This window comes from Ctenopharyngodon idella, chromosome 7 (genome assembly GCF_019924925.1).
Source record: "Ctenopharyngodon idella isolate HZGC_01 chromosome 7, HZGC01, whole genome shotgun sequence".
Taxonomy (NCBI): Eukaryota; Metazoa; Chordata; class Actinopteri; order Cypriniformes; family Xenocyprididae; genus Ctenopharyngodon; species Ctenopharyngodon idella.
Genome location: NC_067226.1, coordinates 28,809,986 through 28,832,294, shown reverse-complemented (window position 1 = coordinate 28,832,294; position 22,309 = coordinate 28,809,986). Strand labels below are relative to the sequence as shown.

The 22,309-nt window shown below is 38.1% G+C and overlaps 1 protein-coding gene across 18 annotated transcripts in view; it reads right to left on the bottom strand.

Moving 5' to 3' along the window:
• Nucleotides 1-22,309, bottom strand: part of LOC127516295 (Fc receptor-like protein 5) — a 192,660-nt gene that overhangs the window by 50,265 nt on the left and 120,086 nt on the right. For 2 of the 18 annotated variants that reach the window (XM_051900784.1, XM_051900791.1), the window contains exons 1-5: nucleotides 17,635-18,064; nucleotides 16,469-16,583; nucleotides 13,244-13,379; nucleotides 6,902-7,027; nucleotides 96-374 (exon numbers count right to left, since the gene is read on the bottom strand). The exons of 6 other annotated variants lie outside the window; for them this stretch is intronic. In XM_051900784.1, the coding sequence (XP_051756744.1) occupies nucleotides 96-374; nucleotides 6,902-7,027; nucleotides 13,244-13,274 (436 nt within the window). In that variant the 5' untranslated portion in view covers nucleotides 13,275-13,379; nucleotides 16,469-16,583; nucleotides 17,635-18,064. Of the gene's footprint in view, nucleotides 1-95; nucleotides 375-6,901; nucleotides 7,028-13,243; nucleotides 16,005-16,468; nucleotides 16,584-17,634; nucleotides 18,072-22,309 lie in introns of those variants that run through there. 10 more of the 18 variants (XM_051900799.1, XM_051900798.1, XM_051900796.1 and 7 more) reach the window with 10 other exon arrangements.

Here is a 22,309-nt window from a genome sequence, read left to right as displayed (position 1 = left end):
AAACAAAACCAGAAACAAAACCACAGTCTCACAATTACACGCCTGATCATACATTTAGTCGAGTGAGTTTCAGAGGAAAATAATGTTCAACTCACCCATCACAGAGAGAGAAACAGAGTTTGATTGTGATGATTTTCCATCTCTCTCTCCTTTACACCAGTACTGATCCTGATCAGATGTTTTAATTTGTTGAATACTGAGAGTGTCTCCATTTACAGTGTAAGGAGGAACCTTTAACATTTCACTGTTTGTGCCTTTATACCACTCATATCTCCAGTCACTGTGATCAGAGTTTATCTCACACTTCAGACTGACTCTCTCTCCAGTGAATACAGTTGTGTTTGGTGTCACAGTCAGTGTAGGTGTGGGTGAATCTGTGAAGAAACACAAAAACATAAAGTGACTTAAAACTCTTTAATCATTATGATGTTATCTAAAGTAAATAGCAAACATGGAGACGTCCATAACATTGGACAGTCTTGTCACAATTGACATGACTTTATAATAAACCAAAACCTCCACAAAAACATGCAAACACACACAAGACATGAGTGTGAGTGACTCTCACTGCATGAACTCACACTGAACTAGTTTTCCAGTCCGTTTCTGTTCACTCACAGATACTGTTTAATGCTGATGTGAGTCCTGAGAGTTTTGAGTTACTTCAGCTATAAAATGCAGCTGTCACTCTCACTATAGCCACCATGAAATCAAAAGTGACAAATCCTTTTTTAATAGAATATTGCAATATTCATTATAAGTGATTTATTCATGCACATCACTTTATTTTTATTTTATTAATTCACATGCCTCATAATCTTTAATCAGAATAACTTCCCCTCCCTCTTGCAGCGACATCCCTTCTCTTTGACGATGTGTTTACTGGCTCGAGGGTGGGACAACCTGTCACTCAAATGAGATCCACCAATAGCAAACCACAACCACACAATCATTTCTCCATGGACAAAATCAAGTCCCGCCCTACATTTGTTCCAGAAGCCATTTCACTCGGATATACGGCACAACAGGGAAGAAAAACAATCGCAGCTTCCGTTTCATGTCAACGTTAAAATGCAATGGAAAAGTTATATTGAAAAAAAAAAAAAAAAAAATCACAGTAAGTAGCCGATATTGACAGATATTTTAATTTATTTATGGAAAGGGCGGCTAATGAACATTTTAGGAGGGCTAAATGTCCCTATATTACTGAAATAGATTAAAACAGCAGATTTAAAAGTAAAATTTGACATCATGGTCTGAAGCGTCAGTAGAAAACTCTTTATTGTAGTATGTTTGATACTTTGTGGCATATACAAACGTTTCTGGGAGTAAATTACAGTGTGAAGCATGCTATTTCCTGTTGCCAGCAGGTGGCGCTATGACTAACTGTATATTGGCATATAGATGTCTTTAGGCCAGGACCCTAATGCTGTGTTCGAAATCGCCCCCTATTCCCTCATTCACTATTCCTTACATTACTCCACTAATATAGTCCACTTGAAGGAGTGAATGAAAGGAGTGAGTGAATTCGGACAATGAGTGCACTGGAAGGGCTGCCGATTTCACATAGTTTGTGCTGTTGTTTAATAATCTTTTGAAATGTAGCAAACTGGCAGCTCCAGTAGTAATGAATATTTATGTTGAACTAGCATGTTCAAACCTTTTAAATGATTTAATGATCAATTAAAAAGGAATTTAGACCTGTATGATAATATACTGGACCAGCGCGGTTTGGAAAATGAATGGATGATTGATTCAGTTGCGGGAGCCATCTCCTGGCGAGCCGTGGAAATTCATTCCGTGCGCGACTCTCACAGTGCATTATGGGTATTCTCTAGCTGTTGAGCGTGCATCGGTTGTACACTTGTTATTGTGGTGCATTGTGGGATTGAATGAGTGCACTCAACATCGTCCACTAGGGTTTCAGACACCACTACAAATGGCTGTCCCCTCAAATAGTGCCCTATTTAAAGGAACACTCCACTTTTTTTGAAAATAGGCTCATTTTCCAACTCCCCTAGAGTTAAACAGTTGAGTTTTACCATTTTCGAATCCATTCAGCCGATCTCCGGGTCTGGCGGTACCACTTTTAGCATAGCCTAGCCTGCCGTACCATGGGTGCAGCAGGCGCAATGATATTACGCAGCGCATGTGACCCCCTGCTTGCACAGGGAGTGTCCCTTGCAACCATGGAGACATTTGTGAGACACGCTGCGTAATATCATTGCGCCTGCTGCACCCATGGTACGGCAGCAAAGTTCCTTGATTATTACGCCAGAATGAGAGTATAGTTCCTAGCCATATCAGCCTAGAAAATCGCAGCTTTTCATTTTCCGTCGGTCTTAGTACACGATGTAACTACAGAAGAGTCAAGTTTTAAATATGAAAAATATTGAAACTCTTTGGTCATTTGAGCGAGATTCTAACGGTCTAATCAGATTCAATTATCTATGCTAAGCTATGCTAAAAGTGGTACCGCCAGACCCGGAGATCAGCTGAATGGATTCGAAAACTGTAAAACTCAACTGTTTAACTCTAGGGGAGTTGGAAAATGAGCCTATTTTCAAAAAAAGTGGAGTGTTCCTTTAAGGGTCTAGGGGGAGATTTCAGACACAGCCTTAGTCTTAGGACTGTTGTAGTGAGTGCTGTTCTCCACTGGAGGGTGCTTCTCCATGATGAGTGAAATAATTAAGGAAGGAGCCATTTTACAAATGAGAAAGAGCGGAAATAAAAGACTGTTGATTCAGAGTGCGAATATTTTAAAAGAGAGTAATGGAGTGTGAAGAAAAAGAGTTTAAGTTTTTTTTTTTTGTGGAATCCAGGGGAGGAGACATCTTTTTGTACTTTTATTTCGAGGAACTCCGGTGAGTGTTTTATTCCTCCGTTGCTGCTCTGTAATCAGTCATATGTGTTCAATTAATGGTTTACGGTAAGAAATATGATTGATAGGCCTAACTAACTGATGAGACAATATTGAAATATGCATGTTGTGACAAAGAGATAAAGGATAGTTTTGTCACAAAAACCATTTGGAGATAAATCAGATGGGTTGTTAAAATCAACTGCATCACATCTTGTTAACCCCCATGAATATGGAGTGCCAAGTCTGCCAAAATTAAAAATAAATAGATAAATAAATATATAAATGTACATAGAAAAGCAAAAAACAAAAATAAAATGTATATATTTATTAACCTATATTTATGTTCATATTTATTTTTTTCAGTTATTTATTTCTTCTTTTGTTTATTTATACATTTATTCATTTCGATTAGTATTTATTTCCATATTTATTTATTTATTTATTTCCATATTTGTTAATTTCCACATTTATTCATTTCAACATTTCTTTATTGCCACATTTCTTTATTTTTACATTTATATATTTTTAAATTTCTTTGTCCGTAGGGTAATGAGGAGGGCGTGGTTTACCTCAGACATAGCAGCCGAGCTCAGAGTAGGCAAGGGCAAAGCATTGAGGAAACAGTGACACCTTGTGGTGTGCCCGAAATACAAGAAGTGACAGTCACAGCATCACTGATTATAATGGGTTCTCTCGGTGTGGTCTTATTATTAATCACGTCTTAGGCTAAGTTTTCAACTGGAAATATCCAGAATTATATCAATCAAAATGTGTGAAAATGTGTGAAAATGGAGCTAGTGAAACCCACACGCCATGCATTAAACATACACAGATACATCATGCTCTTTCAAGCAGCACCTGTTGCGTGCACTCTTTTTTTTTTTTGCTAACTGCATTTTAATGTAACTTCCAAAAACAATACTGACAGCAACAGAAACAAACTTTTTTTCTATTAAGCAGTGATAGCCTTTAGCCTACCCCCGTAAACTGATGTCCAGGGGCAACCTTATTAAATGTATAGCCCGGAACACACCAAGCCGACGGTCGGCCGTCAGGCAGTTTTTGTGCGTCGGCTGACTAATTTTTCTCAGTGTGTTCCGCACCGTCGGTTAAGTTGGTCCTCGTCGGCTTTTTTCGGCCGATTCGACATGTTGAATCGGCGTCGGGCCGTCGGAGAGAGAGAGAACTCTGATTGGCTGTTCAGTATAGCAAACGCCAAACCCATACCATCAGAGGACAAATAACAACACAAGGAAAAGACTTTCTGAACTTTGTTTGGGGAAACATTTCTTTTATTGGTCATACCAAACAGGCCTGATTGTATTTCCTTTAGTTCTGTTGATTATGTTTGCAAACTTTAAATTATTTTCAATTAATGGTACTGATACAAACCATTTTCTTCTTTCACAATTTGTAGTAAAACTGCTGTCTCAAATCCTCCTTAAGAACTTAGACATTAACTATACTGTCATGCTACTGTGCCCATTGAGTGATACAACGGGTTACATAAGTATCTCAAAGGAGAGAGAACACAATTCAAACATTATTTAACGGATCAGAAGACAAATAATCTGTGTGAAGTGATCTGATAAGTCTGTGTTTGAAGCCCTTGTTTTATGTGGTTTGTGTTTATAAAGCTGTTGAACAGTTCCTGTTCTGACCGGCAGGTGGGGCTGTTTTCAGTCAGAGATTTTAATAAGAATAAATCATCACTTATTTTTTTTCAGCGAAAATGAGAACTTATGTCTAACCTCTATAGGTGTTTGTTCTCAGCCTTTCAGACAAAGATGAGATTCAGTATTGAACCACTGGTCTGATTGATTGATTGATTGATTGATTGATTGATTGATTAATTGATTTAATTAAACAGGAGATTTCAGAGATTTTCAGTGTTTTAGCAGCCTGAGGACCTCCTACACAAACAGATGCTGTTAATATGACAGCAAAATATAAACATAAAACAGCAGAGACAAATGTGGGATCCTGGGACCGTATTCACAAAACATCTTAAGGCTAAAAGTAGCTCCTAACTTGCTGATTTAGGAGAAACTCTTAAAAATAATGGGCGTGTCAGTCCTTATTTTAAGACGCCTAAATTTTTGCTCTAAGAGTATTTCACAAAGCATTTTAGTGCTAAAATCTGTTAAAGTTTAGGAGTAGACAATAAGGACTCCTAAGTCACTAAGACCAAATCACAAACAATCCTAATGCACCTAAAGACACTGTACACCAATGAGGCAATAGCGATAGAGCCTTGGGTGCTGAACCTTTTCTTTATAAATGCAATATATTTTTTGATTTATAGATTTGAATCTACGGTAAGACGCCAAAAATAAATCTTTAATAAATAAATAAATAATATCCGATTACCTGTGGCAGTTGTTTCATGAGTTCACACTTACAAATGATCGAATAGAGTAAAAATAAAATATAATAAGTGTATTTGACGTGCTGTCCAAGGGGATCGAGGGCTCAGAGCTTGGAATTTAGCCCAAACCCAGAGTTCTCCCCCGTATCCCCAGCCGAGAGTAAGGAATGGTGTGGCGGAGGGATGCAGAAAACTGTCGAGGTAACTATAGGTGAGTCGCCTCTCGTCTGTGTATATATACCTCCTCTCGAGCAGGTATATAAGAGGCTGACAATTAACTGAACATATACTAGTTTTATTAATGACACTTAGATTGAATTTAATTGAATGTTTAATGTTTATAACCTTTAATATGAAAATATTTTTATTTAAAAAAAATATCTTTATTTGAATATGTAAACATTTGTATTTTAAAACCTTTATTTGAATATGTAAACATTTGTATTTTAAAACCTTTATTTGAATATGGAAACATGATACCTCATTCTACAACATTTCTATGATTAAATTGCTGACAGAAACTCCTCCCCTATCAGCCAATCGCTGTGGTCATAGCTAGTAAGTGTGCTGACATCATCCATAGAAACGAGGTCAACCCCACCCTTTCTCTTAACTTAAGATTTCTCTCTATTCCTTAGTAAAAGTTGGTCTCAGCAGCTTTGTGAATAGGTTTTAAGAGAAAACTTTTACTTTTGCTAAGAACTTTTACTGATATTTAGGAGAACTCTTAGTGGTAAGAGAGGAGGCACAGAGGTTAATGGTGTGGTGCACAGAGAATAATCTGTCTCTAAACATCAAGAAAACAAAAGAACTCATCACTGACTTCAGAAAGAAACAGTATGTTCACACACCACTGTACATCAATGGGGAGAAGGTGGAAAGAGTGTCAAGCTTTAAATTTCTGGGAACATACATCTCAGAGGACCTCTCATGGACTACAAACATCATGGTGCTAGTCAAGAAGGTACAAAAGCGACTGTACTTCCTAAGAACGCTTAGGAAGATTAACCTGTCACAGCAGCTTCTGGTGTCATTCTATCGCTGTTCCATTGAACAGTGTACTCACACATGGCATGCTGGTGTGGTATGGAAGCAGCTCTGCAGCTGACGAAAAGGCTCTACAGAGAGTCACAAAGACTGCAGAGAACATCATCACAAACCAACAGTTACCTGCCCTGGAAGACATATTCATCACACGTTGCCTGAAGAAAACACACAACATTCTGAAGGATTCACATCACCCTGCCCATCATCTGTTTGAACTGTTACCATCTGGAAAACGCTACAGGTCTATTAAAACACGCACCACAAGATTCATGAACAGTTTTTATCCAAAAGCTGTTACCTTACTGAACTCTGAAATGAAAAAACAATGCCCAACTACAACACATTCCTGACATTCAAGAGCATGCATTCATGACAATAACATCTATGCACTTTATATTTATCACTTATGTGCAATAGCATAAGCACTTTGTTTACGTATACATTGGAAAGTTTATCATTTCGTTGTATGTATTTTACAATGACAATAAAAGAAGAATTGAATTGAATTGAAGATAAAATGTTTTGTGAATACGGCCCCTGATGTATCCATGTAGACAAATAAATAGAACAACACAGTTCATATTAGTTAAAAAAATAAAAAATACTGTAGCAATGCACAGTACCTTCAGAAGCTATATTTCCAGATTCTGTTTGTTGATTGGGTTCAGAAGTCATTTTAGAAGTTGTTTCCTGCATGGATTCAGAACCATTTTCTTCAGTGAGTCCAGAGTGGATGAGGGACATCAGCACTAAAAGCAGAAGAAACAAAGATATGAAGCATTTCCATTCATTCAGCACAATGTAAATCACACACTGAAACATGTCTAGAGTTTATTCTACATGAACTGAAAGTGTTTTTCTGTTCTGATGCTCATCCAGGTGAGAACTGACGGTTTATTCTCCAGCATTTAACATCATCACACACAATGTTGTCACAGAACTCGTGAACTGATACGAGAGTCGATTCACTGATGATTCACTGATGCTCAACTAGGGATGATCCGATACCACAATTTTGGTTCCGGTACGGTACCACAATCTAATACTGGTATATCGGTATTAAATCGATACCATACAGGGTCTAAATTTTGGCTGGAGTATTGCACATAATTTTGCTCATTCTCACAGGTTTCGCATTTACAAAGCGGGAAATTACCACAAATGTTTATTAGCAAATTAATCAACACAGATTATCACATCAAATCACTAATTGGCTACCACTTATAGTATACTTGAACCCATAGTGTACTACAAGTGTTAACTAAATACATTTTTTAAATACAGAGATAGCATATTAAAAGCACATTTTAGTTCATATTTCATGGTGTTTCAAAATAGCACAGTTGAGTACACTTACATGTTCTTAAGATTATCTTAAGAAGTACTAAAGAAGAATCTTTAGTATATTTAGTACAAAATTAGTGCACGAAAATAGAGCACTTTAAGTACATATGCGCTGACGGAAATCACTTGCCCACGCCTTTTTAAACCTTGCCCATTTTGAACATCCAAGCGATTTTATCATTCAGTAGTAACGTACTTGGGAGCTCTTTGAGAGAGCTTCTTTGCGCTTATACAACAAACAACACACACACACACACACACACACACACACACAAGCCGCCTGTATAGAGCTTGCGCATTCCAAATTGAGTTGTTTTACCTTAAACGGTCAAATACACACAAAATTGTTAAAAAACGTCCATCTTAGTAAGTATTCACATAAACACAGTTGGTTATGTCTGTGAATTTAAAAAGTTGGTAACACTTTATAATAACTGCACACTATGAAGAATTAGTTAAGCATTAGTAAACAGTCAATTCATCATTTATAAAACATTAATAGACATTAATAAGCAGTTTATAAATACACCTATAAATGTTTTGTTCTTGATTAATAAGCATGTGTTTAGTAATTGTATTTTCATACTTTATTAATGATCAATTTATCATTTCTAAATTAAGTATAACATTATTTACAAACCAGTTAGGAGTTGACAGTGGTTCATAAGATTATTTAGGAAATGTACGTAAATGATTAATAAACTATTTAAACGTACATTTATACATCTTATTATTTAGACCTATAGTAATAGTTACTCAGTGTGTTAATAAATGCTTTATTAATACATATTCCTACTGTAATTCATGATTAATTCAGGTAGTTATAAAACATTTAGAAGTGGTCAGTTAACTATTTTTGTGAGCTCATCTAAAGTGAGGACTATTCATGCCTCGTAAAGCTTTACAAAGGAGATTTAAAGGCTCAGTGATCTTCTGCACTGCTGTTCTCTAATGTTTTAAAGTTAGTACTGAGGTAGTTTTGACACTATGAAATATTTTATTACATTATTATTGTATTTTGGCACTCCTGTAATCCAGTGTTGGCACTGGTAAATTTTTATTCAGCAATGTTTACACTTTACAGAAATTTATTTTTATATCAGATTGCAAAAGCTTAGTTTCATTTTACTGCACAGTTATGCTTTCTGGAAGAGTACAGGGATTTTTATTTTCTTTGAAATTGCAGAGGTTTACTTTTAATCAAGTTACCTATCATAAAGATTTATTTTTTTTCCTTGAAATAAATGTGTCTATGTTCTGTATCTCTTAAATCTCCTTTATAAAAGCTTTACGAGGCACGAATAGTGCTCACTTTAGATGAGCTCACAAAAATAGTTAACTGACAACTACTAAATGTTTTATAACTACCTGAATTAATCATGAATTGCAGTAGAAATATGTGTCAATAAAGCATTTATTAACACACGGAGTAAGTATTACTATATGTCTAAATAATAAGATGCATAAATGTACATTTAAATTGTTTATTAATAATTTACTTACACTTTATAAATGATCTTATGAAACACTGACGACAACTAAAGAAATGGTTTGTAAATAATGTAATACTTAATTTAGAAATGATAAATTGATCATTAATAAAATATGAAAATACATTTATTAAACACATTACAGATATGCTTATAAATCAAGAACAAAGCATTTATAGGTGTATTTATAAACTGCTTACTAATCTCTATTAATGCTTTATAAATGATGAACTACTTACTAATGCTTAACTAATGCTTCATAGCGTGAGTTATTCTAAAGTGTTACCCACAGATTTCTACAAAATAATCAGTTCACACAGAGACCATGGTCTTCTTTAGTATTCACTAGGTTTATCACAAGAGCAGGAAACAGCAAAGGAAACTCTGCCACAGTGTGTGTTTTCTACGCTACTATTTTCAAGTAGCTATATATATTTAGAATAATAACTGCATAAGGAGAAGGATGTAGTTTCACTGATAATTTGTTTATTTTGCACAAATCAATAAATCGTTTTAATTCTTTTGGTGTTATTGGAATACTTCTTTCATGTTGTGGACAATTTTAAGATTTTGGTCTATTTTTGCTTCCAAGTCTTCTTTTACTCTAATGGAAAGAAAACTTCCAAAATACACATTTAGATGGTGTTTGTTTTAAACCTACTACCCCCCGTCTGTTTGCATCTGTAGATTTCTTCTAAATTAACCAAAACAAGCTAATCTGCATATTTAAACACATTGACCCCCGGTTTAACAGACAAGGCTTAAGCTATTCCTAGACTAAAATGCATGTTTGATCTGTTTTAACTGAAAGTAACTTGTACTGACAGATCTTAAAATATGTCAGAGCCATTGTTTTGTCTTAAGATGCACACCAGTAATGTTTTTTTTTTTTCTAGTGTATGTTTATAAAAGCTACTTAAATATCCTAATTGAACTAAGGTCTAATCCTGGTTTAGGCTAAGCCCTGTCTGTGAAACTGGGCCTAAGAGTTTTTTTCTCCCTGAAATGTTATAAGTGCACAATATGTATTATAACAAATGCCTGCAGAGGGCGCCAAAAGCCTGGTGATTGTTGTTCTTACACAGCACGATCAAATCCTTGTTTTTGGCCAACCAGCATAATTAAAAATATAACATTAGTTAAATAATAAAAATAATAATAATCAGCCACTTTATTATAGAAATGCTACATCCACTGTCATTTCTTCAACAAGAATATGTGGACATCAAACATGCACACTCAGAGCAAGGGTTTAAACTTTTTATTGATGTAACATATTCTCCTGTGTAACTAAGCGTAGATTTAGGAATGATAGCATTATGCAATGCTGTATTATGATTTTTAAATGGTTTTAATAAATCGTGCATGCTTAGAAAACTGTCTAATAATGCGGTTCATGGATTCGCGCCCGTGGAATGCTCCTCTTCCGGTATTGACAGCCCTACAGATATCTTTACCAAAGTTCAAAACGCAGTGCATAGCACATTAAAATAATTGAAATTATAATATGACAAATTGCATTAGTATCAAATCAAGCAGATGCGTTGCTGGTGGTCAAATTATTAACGCGGCGTTAAACGTATAAATAATCTCACCCTTAAATAGCCAAAACTTTCACATGTTTGTGAACATACATAGGCTACCTGAAAGAGATGCATGGGATTCTAGGGTTTTTTTCTTTTTCGCTTCTCATCGCCAGACAGCTGCTGTCTTTTCCCGAGCATAGTTGTCACAAGTTATCAGCCAGCAGCAAACACGAGTGGGGCGGGGCGCGCGTGCATGGGGGAATGAATGACGTGAACTCGAACTGATATATAGCCGAACTATATATATATAAAATACTATATATATATATAGTATTTTTTATTCAGTAAATATATTTGTTTGACAGAGAAGCTGTGCGCAAACAGGAATATATATTCATTTGTTAAAAAAAAAAAAAAAAAAGCACCCTAGAAAAAAGGGCAGTTTCTCTCAAGGAAGAAAAAGGGCAGGTGCTCAAGCCCCCTTTTATGTATATGTGTGCACGTGTCTGGTATCATCGCATGTGTAGTAGCCTATTATCGAATCTGTGAAGCCAAAAATACATGCTGCTGTCTGTCACTAAATAGCGTTTGTGACTTTACATTAATTGTATGGATTTACCTATTTAATGTATTAACAGTGACTATTCAGTGTTATTTTACATTTGTTTACTTTATTTTATTTCTTTAACTAGCATCTCTGTACCTGAATACTACTGTTAGAACTACCTAAACTTAAGTACAAATATTATGAGATCTAAACATCATTGGTTCAAACGCACGCTGGAGCTTTCGTGTTATCTTAACGATATGATCTTATGTAACTTGCGTTGATATAAATGTCTAAATTTGATCGTTTGAATGACGCACTGACCTGTCGATCTCGTCTTGTAAGTCAGGATGAGCAAGTGACAGGTGCTTGGCAAAGTTTGATGGTTCTTCATCATTTTTATAAGCAAAGTAATTCCAAATTATGTGTCTACTGCTCTCATTATTAGTTTTGGGCGTGTTGAGTGAGATTCAACTGCTTTATCCATTTTATTCCTCTATGTTGTAACATTTGCCGGTTTCGCGTCAGTTTGGGTAGCACACTGCCACCTAGCGGTGAACTTCGGAACAGCAGCATATACCGAAATGAGCAAAATCATAATATCGTACCGTTTGAAATACCTGTATTTTTCCAGTACCGGTATACCGCGCATCCCTATGCTCAACAACAGAGAAGTAGTTTGAACCACTGAGCTTCACAACAGACAACATAGGAAGTTATTCTCTTCAACTAATGTAATGTCAGACTGTGGTTTTTAGTAGTGCTTCTGCAATGTAGTCCTTCGCTGTTTCTTTTTTTTTTTTTTTCTGAAGTTTTGTATGTTTTGCTCCCTCTTCTTGTATTTTGCTTTTCTATATCTATTTATGATCCATATCTACTTTGTATCATTCCCTCTCTTTGCTTCTCCTATTTGTGTTTTGCTCATTTAATAATATATAGAATGAGGCAACTTTCATGCCTCTATGACATTATTATATCACGATACATAAAAATTATCTTTGTAAAGACACTCGCGTACACACGTTACAAGCAAATATTAACATTAAAATGATTAACGTTTCACATCTCTGACTATTCACTGGTTTTCAAGTCCAAACCAAATTAGGTCAAAGTCTTTGAGACACACATCATCACTTCCTGTTTGACAGTGGAACCATCAAATTAATTGTGACTTTATAGTGGCCCCAAAAATAATTTGGACATTTGTGATTTTGTAGGCTACAACTGAATGAATCAAATGCCAGTTCCTTTTAAAGTGAACCAGAACGGGTACAACAAAAGGACCCAAAACAAAGTCTAAGGGTGTTTTCACACAGATCGATTGCATTGCTCATATGTTGATGTAAACCTGTGGTTATTCTGACACCTGTATGATCTGGAGAAGACCTGACTTCATACATCAACTAAATATGACACTAAGATCAACTGGTTAAAAATAACTGAAAAAGTGTCTCATAAAAAAAGAGAAGTAAGTTCTGAGAAGAGATTGAGCATCATTTCTTGGCAGGAGCCACTTGGTTTGATATATTATGTCTAATGCAATGCAATTCAGAGTGATTTAAGTGTCCAAATACTTCTGTGTGTGTATATATATATATATATATATATATATATTCTAACCCTAATCAGGCAGAGAGAATAAAAAGTGATAGAGAAGCTGATTGTGTGTTCAATCACTGTTCTCAATCTCTCTGAGCCTCTGATGGAGAGTTTAATTAAAGATAAAGCAACATACAACACAAATGCATATTAACATATTAACTTTATCTGAACTACTTGAAATTGGAAGAACGAGAATTACAACAAAAACAAGCCAAAGTACATGAAAGTAGCAGCTTGTACAGAGCACCTCCATCTTTCACATGCAGCACAGATAAATGCATGCTTTCTAAAACTCTTTATCTGATCAACATGTAACATCATACTGAATTCGAAAAACAGACAACAATAAACAGCGAGATTGTGAATCCAGACACTCCCTGAGCACAAACATCATTTTGTCTTTAGCTAAATGCATTGTACAGAAAACATAAACATAGTATAGAATATGATACTCACAGAGTATGAGAGGCAGTGCACTGGACCCCATACTGTCACATTAATGGACTGTTTTAACAGTGCTGTGTGCTAAAACATACACTTCCTGTTAAACAGTCATTAGCACTTCAAGAAGGGGGGGGAGGAGGAGACAAAACTACACAGAAATACATGAAGAAAGAGAAAACAAGATCCATTGTAAAATATTAAACTCTGTTATAATGTATGCAAGTAGAGCTCTGTTCATCTAGGCCTTCTTGAAATGACTTCAAGTTCTTCCGGTAATTGTTCTCACACTGAGTTCTCTCACATTGCCACACACATTACGGACGGTCCAGTGAATACAAAGTGAAACCACGATGAGGCATCTAATGTAGGCCTATTCATGTTCCGCTCGACTGCTCTTATTTGAGTTACTGATACCTGGCGGCGGCTGCTGGTGGTTCATTCCAAAAATAACCAACTGCAGAACCGCAGAACCACACGTTGTCACAGTAGGTCTCAAATACCAGGCGAAACAAAGAAGAGTAGATGAATACAGGCTTTAATGATAACACGTAGGAATAACACAACCATACAAGGACGAGAACGGACAAGGAATGAGGATGAACACAGGGCTTAAATACATGAAGCAAACAAAGGGAACTTAGAGAGATAATAAGACACAGGTGAATCAAATGAACTAATGAAATAGAATGGGGAAAACTAGGTCACAGGGGAAGCACAGAAACATGAGGATTTGTAACAGTTCGCCCCCTCCCGGATAGGCACGTCCTCGCGCCGTAAGAGTCCAACTAAGGAGGGAGGGTGGGGGTTCTGGAGGAGGGCGGAGTAAAACAAAAAACAAGAAAAGAGTCCAGGGAACAGAAAACACAGTCCAAGGGGGCGTGGAGGGTGGGAGGAGCCAGGGGAAGACCAGGAGCAGGATGAGCAGATGGAAATTCCAGAGTTCAGCCAGGATAATGATCCACGGCGGAGTCGAGGGAGGGAGGAGCCATGGTGTTAACCTCCTCAACGAAACCGTGGGGATGACTGATGGAGACGGAGCCGATGGAGAAGGAGCCCAGAGCGCAGATGGATGGCCGACGACCAGGCACGACACCGCAGGCTTCGGAGGCCACGAGGGAGACGTGGCGACGACCCCTTGAGGAGGAGCCGGGGTGCCAGAGGTCTGAGGTGGAACTGGAGCGACAGAGGACTGAGGCGGAACCGGAGGGAGGGCGGAGCCAGACGGAGCCGTAGGGGTGGAGAGGCGTCGCGCAGCAGACGACTTGTAAGTCCGTGGCGAAGGCGTGGCGACGTCTGACCAAGGTGTAGCCGGAGGTTCGAGGGAGCCCGGTGTAGCCGAATGGCCGATGGTCCCAGGCGGAGCCGAGGGGGGAAGGAGCCATGGCGGAGGAGTCTGGACGACGAGCCGAGGTGGAGAGACTGGATCGGAGGCAAGAGGCGGAGCTAAGGGGTCCAGGCATCCAGACGGCGCTGTTGAACGGCTGGCCCGAGGTGGATCCACACCACAGAGGGCTGGTAAAGGAGAAACTGAGGTGCCAGCGTGAGACAGCGGCGACTGGGCAGAGGAACTGAACGGCAGCAGGAGAGGAGGCGGGAGAGGGAGGTTGGGAGGGAACACCGGAGACACAGGGCTGGACGGAACCAGCGGGGAGACGGACAGTTCTAGGCTGGACGGAACCAGCGGGGAGACGGACAGTTCTGGGCTGGACAGAACCAGCGGGGAGACGGACAGTTCTGGGCGGGATGGAACCAGCGGGGAAAGGAGACTCAGGGAATCCTCCTCTACAATACAGTCGTCGTAAAAAGAAAACAAATTGTCCAGCGCTTGCTCACCCTCTGTGGTGGGAATGTGGGCGGGGCTCCACTCCATCCCCTCGAACTCCACGAGGACTCCCACGTTGGCCCACGTTGACCCCAGTTCTGAGGCGATGTGAAGCTCGGTCCCACTTGTCAGCTCCGGCTCGTTTCTCGCGGCAGGCTGATTACCTCCATCTGCAGTGGGCTCTGGCTTGTTGTCCGTGTCGCTGGGTGAAGGCAGGCTGAACTCTGGATGGGGAGCGGGGCTGGTGACTTTATCAGCGATGTCGATGGTAAATGGAGAATCACAGTTCACCAGCACCCACTCCACGTACTCGGCAAAATTCCCCCGAGGACCCACACCAGGCAGACGAGCTCTTGCTTTCGCGCTGAGGCTTATGTAGAAAAAAACACTCAGCGTTGCGTCCGGGATGTAGGTAAGGCACGCCAGATCTAAAAACCTTTGGGTGTGGGTCTCGAGGGACTGCTGCTCCTGGTCGATGTATAGCAGCTGGACAGCCGGTAAATCCATTTCGGTATAGGTCCGTTCTTCTGTTACAGTAGGTCTCAAACACCAGGCGAAACAAAGAAGAGTAGATGAATACAGGCTTTAATGATAACACGTAGGAATAACACAACCATACAAGGACGAAAACGGACAAGGAATGAGGATGAACACAGGGCTTAAATACAAGAAGCAAACAAAGGGAACTTAGAGAGATAATAAGACACAGGTGAATCAAATGAACTAATGAAACAGAATGGGGAAAACTAGGTCACAGGGGAAGCACAGAAACATGAGGATTTGTAACACACGTCATGACAGTCTGAGGACGACAGCGCCAGACTAACCATAGATATACATAATAAAGGCTAGATGTCTTACGGCAGAGTCTCTAACGTTATCACCGGCGGCCATCTTGTCACAGGCAAGCTTTCTGGCGGGCTCTGTGGTACCTGATGTAAGGTGAGTGATCTGCACGAAAACAATACTCTTATCTCGCTGAAATCTTTACGGATTTACAAATGGTTAGGTTTCTTACAAATGTTATTAACGTGGCTATAATTCTGGATGCTTGAACATGTTGAAATTGCAGCTTTTCTTTTTGAAAAATGACTTAATCGTGCAGCATAGTTGTGTATCACGGCTACTTGCGCAACTTATCAAGGCTGAGACCACAATCGAGCTGTTCAATTATATAGGTTTTACTGACACCAATAACGATTTTACGACAACTAATCTTTTGTCTAAATATCTTTGTGGATGTGGTTGTATTAGCTGGCTAATAACAAGAAGCTTTGTGTGAGACCTAGTAGTTACAGTTTAGCTGCTACCCAGCAATTTTACATCAGTGGGAGAGGCAGAATTGCTCTTTCTTTTCAATATAACTTAAGTTGCACATGATTTCCAGTCGGTTTGGTTTGTTTAAAAAATCTTACATTATGATACAGGAAATTGCTGGCTTTATAGGAGAAGATGCCAGACTTTTGTGCAGCCTACAGATGCTCCAGTCGCCGTAGTCTCAAAACGAGAGCCCGTGGGATCACCTTTCACCTGTAAGATATGACAATATTATGATTATATTTGGGATAATCGTTAGTCACTTAGTGGATGTATGTACAATACAGGTCCTGTAGGGGCTATGACATAATAGTATTACAAGATTGTTGTTGACCCAAAACTTTTTACAACTTTTTTAAACAATCGCAGAATGTTTCTTTTGGACACTTTTTTTTTGTTTGGAACAGTGATCTCTGAAGTCAGCACAGTGCAATGCCTAGTAAATAGCCCAACCCTGAAGAAGTTAAAATAAACATGTAATAATTCAAATTATTTTATTATAATAGTAATATTCATATTATAAATGTGTGTATATATATATATATATATATATATATATATATATGTACACATTTATAATATGAATATTACTATCTCATGTTGCCATTCTGTACACTGAGTTTTAGTAGCCTATATATTGATTTAACATAAATACCTTGTGCGTGTGTATATTCATTGCACGTATCTGTTCTGTTCAATGTTATTTTCATTTGGAAGTCCATGGTTATAATTATTCATAAGTATGCAGTGTCATAAGTACATCTCTGACGTTTATAACAAACCAAACAGTTTGAAAATCGGTAGAAAACTGAGCAAGTTATGGTTATTTAAATCCACAGTGCGGAGCGCCAAAGTCACGTGATTTCAGCAGTTTGGGCGGTTTGACACACGACCCGAATCATGATTCGACACGCTGATTCATTACGCTCCGAATCTTCCTGAAGCAGTGTTTTGAAATCGGCCATCACTAAATAAGTCGTTATTTCCTTTTTTTTTTTTTTGGCGCACCAAAAATATTCTCGTCGCTTTATAATATTAATATTGAACCACTGTACTCACATGAACTGATTTAAATATGTTTTTAGCATGGGCGAGGCTAGCCCAGCACCCCTAAAAAGGAGCTCAGCCACACCTAAAACTTGGAGTAAGAAGTGTTGTTATTCTAAAACTTTTGTTCGTCTTTTACAAGGTTAAATAATGTCCAAAACATACTCCGTAGTTTGGTTTAAAATATATGTGTTAAGGATGAAAATGAAAACATCACCCTTAGCAAATGGTGCCCCCCTCTTCTCTTCTTCTACTTCTCCTCTGTACCTGCACCGCTCAGCACGACCGTCATCCAGCGCGAAACACACGCAGAGGGAGAACCCGTTTTGTAGTGTTGTGAATCAACTAAGTTGCTCCAAAACTGTGTCTCACACTTCTTTCCTTTTACCTAGAGTTGTTCCGATTCCGAAACCATATCGGTGAGTACTGGAGTCAGTATCCTGAATCACCATGGTACACCTATAATAAGTGTTTATTTTCGGACTATTTTAGTCCAGCGGGTCGCCGCCGCTGTGGAGTAGCACAGGACCTGGGTGACTCGTCCATATTCATAAACGGAGAGAAGTAGCGCCGGTTACAATGTTCTTCCGCAAGACGCATGCAGTTCTGTTTATTAACTGCTAGAGCGTGAAACAAAAACAGCAGCGGGACAAATAAACTGCGTACCTGTGTAGTGCGTACGTGTGTCTCTGATGTTAAAGTTTATCGTTAATTTGATACTCATTTTAACAATCGGGAGTCATGTAAACATGACGTCACGTGCGTCTTTTCTGGTCAGTCGTAATGGAAACATGAAGCCCTGGCGTTTGGACCAGAGTGAAAACAAACGACATATCACTGTATAACACCAGTATGTGTGAAAACACTCACTGTGGCTTTTTAAATGAATTGTTATTCATTCCTAGATTTATGTCTGTTATTTTTCAGTTGTGGCTGACTATCAAACTAGACAATAAAAGAAAGTTTAATGTTTTTCTTTTGCTGTATTTATTCATTCCTCACACACAGAGGATTTAACCTGAACCAGGCTTAACTCCTGAACTCCTAGCATTACTCTCTCTCATTCTCTCTGTGTGTGTGTGTGTGTGTGTGTGTGTGTGGCCTGCCAGTGAGCAATGGACATACGACAGTTCTTTAAAAAAAAAAAAAGACAGATTCAGGTGAGAGACTAGGGACAGTCCATAATGACCTCTGTCTTGTTTTTTTTTTTGTTTGTTTTGTTTTTTTGTTCTTCTGAAAAGTGTTAAGCAAGCTAAAGTAACAGATAATGCAAACCAGCTGTTGTTGTATCAAATTACTTATCTAGGCAATGGTCCCCTGCTTTTATTTTTTTTTATTTCAAACCCACAATGGAGAATACAGCTTCTCTTGTGAAAGGAATTTGTCATTTAAAAAAAGTTTCTAAGCCCAATAATAATAATAAAGACATTTAAAATGACACGCCTCTGTGTGCCTTTTGATCATATCCTTAGAATCTGTAAATGGTCTCCATAACATTTTTGTGACATGACAAACTGACTTCAACTCTCCTGCCTACAATATATTTGTGTATGATTGTCAGTGCCAAGGGAAAGAGAGGGAGATGGAGAAGGAGAAAGGGAAAGGGAGAGCATGCAGGAAGAACCAGGTGAGGAAACAACAACAATAAATTGACATATAGTGAATAGTGGCAAGCAAAACAGTAACTACTCATACTCCTATACTAACTTATTGGCATTAAGTAGCCTATATTACATTTACTTTTTGTAACATATTTTTTGTTTTTGTGTGAAAAGAGGGTGGGTGGTGGCAGTGGGGCTCATTGGGTGCTCAGCACCCCTAAAGCTTTGACCCTAGAATCACCCCTGGTTTTTAGTACCTTTATGGATCTTGAGAGAGGAAATGTCATTGCTCCCTATGTAGGCCTCACTGAGCCATCGGATTTAAACAAAAATATCTTAATTTGTGTTCCGAAGATCAACGAAGGTCTTACGGGTGTAAAACGGCACGAGGGTGAGTAATTAATGACAGAATTTTCATTTTTGGGTGAACTAACCCTTTAATGCTTTTGTATTGTTTTAGAATGTTCCATTGACCTGCTGTATTGACTGTGGGATCTTCATGTTAATGGTAAGAAAAAGAAGGGAAAGTTAAAAGTTTTAAAAAAAAATGTGTGAACTTCTCTTTTCATTAGAATGAAAAACAAAAATGAGGGCTTTTCATACTTGAAATAGTTAACCCTGTGTGATTGTAAACCCCAGGTAAACAGAATCCTGGGTCATCATGATTCACGTTTCACACTGATCATCATTTACCTGAGGTTAACAATTAATTCTGAGTATTCATACGCAGCGTTTCACACTGTACATTACTAAACCCTGGGTTAACGTCCTTATTTGCATATTTACAGTGTCAGTTTCACTGATTGGATGAACAAAGCACACAATATGTTTACATAAATGCTTAGGCATTGCACATCCTCATATACATATAGTCAACTTCACTATCAAGTTTATCCTGAATGGACATTTCAGACAATAAAATAATTAAACAGTATTTTCTGCACTGCAATTCTTGCATTTTCTGTCAGCATTTATTGTTTTTTTTTCTTTCCAGTGCTGAATTTTCTATTTATATACAATGCACAATGTTTCTGTGACTGTCAAAAGCATGTAAATATACAAGCAATATGTGGAGCGTTACTTTACCCACGCTTAAAAGTTGTGTTTAGGACGACGATAACGCAGGGTTAAGTGCAGCGTGAAAAGCCACGTGAATTGCTTGCCTTTTTTTTATTAAAAAAAAAAAATTAAAACTGAACATAATTGATTAATTTCATTAGTGACAGGTATGATTTATGTCTTCAATATATAAACATGAGAAAAACAGAATGTCAAAACTTTATTATGCATGCTGTGCTACATCCTGACTACAACACAAAGTATTGTTAAATACACTTCTAACATTTCATCCCATTTGTTTGTACCCTTCTCTCATGAAGGAGCCAAAGATCGCAGAAGACCTCTGCACTGCACTTGAATGGCTGCACAACAACCAAAAGTCTTCAAAGGGTTTAGTGGAAGAGCTCTGCTTTCTGATATTAAAAGAGGAAGACCAGGAAAAAGCTCTTCTTCAACTTTCACAGGCTGAAACGGATGATGACAGCCTCTGCCCCTTTGATCGTGAAAGTGAAAGTGCCCTTTGCGGTCGCATCGCGGTGCCCCCGCGTTCCCATTTCTGCCCCCGGAATGCGATTTCGGCTGAGGGAGAAACCCACAACCCCCCCCCCCCCCCCCTTTTTGAGAAGAGCCAAGATTATTGATATTACGGACACGTGATCCAATCTGTTATCATATTACATTTCGGCAATGTCTGCATATTTCCCATCTATTTTACGTTTGTTAAAAACTTTACATCTGTAATAGCCTAGGATCAGTTAAAAATCTGCAACCACTTTTCTGTCGTTAAAGTATTGCATCACCATGTTTCACGTGGAAGACTTTGCAATTTGTCAACAGTGTGACTGTTGCTATAGAAATATGAAAAAAACAAACAGGGATCATATTTCACTTCTCTTTTAGTACATTCAAACTGCCAGAGGCTCAATATGAACACCAACACATAGAAATGACTGAAAGTGAATTGCATACTCTCACACACAAGATCTACAGTGATTCAGATTGGATGGACTGATGATTCACTACAACAAAATGTAAAATGTTTATTTCTTTTTTAAAAGGAGGGTAGAACATGACAGCAGTTACATTCAGAAGTGAGAAGTGCTTCATTCAGGCCTTCCTGAACACAGATGGTTTGCTAAGAAGGGGAAGTTAATGAAAATGACATGCACATGTTGCTGTGAATCTTTTGCTCTTAGAGTATTTTAAGCTTATGAAAGTAAGGATGCGGAAAAAAGCATAAACATTTCCTCTACTCTGCTTAAAACCACAGAGCAGAAACAGACCAGAAGTCAAACCACAACTATGAGCTCAACTCTTTATTCAGGCCTCTTAAACTAAAGACGACCTCTGTCATTTTCTCACTAAAGCAGTAAATCAAATAAATGAGACATTTGTATAGCGCTTTCTTACGTACTACTGTATACCCAAAGCACTTTACAATCATATTAGGGTTCTCTCCTCATCCACCACCTCCAATGCACAATGCATCTTAAATGATGAGCTGAAAGAGTCCGGTGCAAGATATAGTGATGCTGTGCAACGTGATCTCATGAGAATACGTGTGTATTTTTACGTAAATTGTGGTTCTGCCACACGTACATTTACTTACGTTTTCATACACACAAAAACAACATTGACGTATTTAGAGGACTAAAACGTAAAAATACTTACGTATTAACAGCAATAAAAACGTAAATCATGTAAAGTGTGAATGTATATGAATTCCCATGTATTAATATTAAAATCGTGGCTTTAATGATTTAATGTTTTTAGTCGAATTTATTGAAAGCAGTTTACTCATCTACTTAACATTTCTGTTCGTGACTTGTGCTGCTCGGAGGATTGCATAATGTTAAACAAGACTACAATTTAAAACCTTATGAATAAATTTTCTGTAATTGTTTAACCATTTTGTAATATTTAGTTTGTTTGCTGTGCGACACAGAAGGCGTTTTCTCCTATGCAGCGACTGACAATACAACCATAAGATACACCAAAACACAACATAAATTCACAAATCACATCAATTTTATTTGTTCGCTGTACTCCCAATCTTTAGAATCCATATGTTTGTAAGGAACAGATCCAATTTCAGCCCTTTATCCATCGATCTTCATTTTGATTCTCAGCAACAGCGCCCGTCACAGTCAAAGCTCGCGCTCGTTATGATTCAAATTTGAAAGTGGCGCCACCCTCGAGAAGCGTTACGACATGGTTTACGGCACTGATATC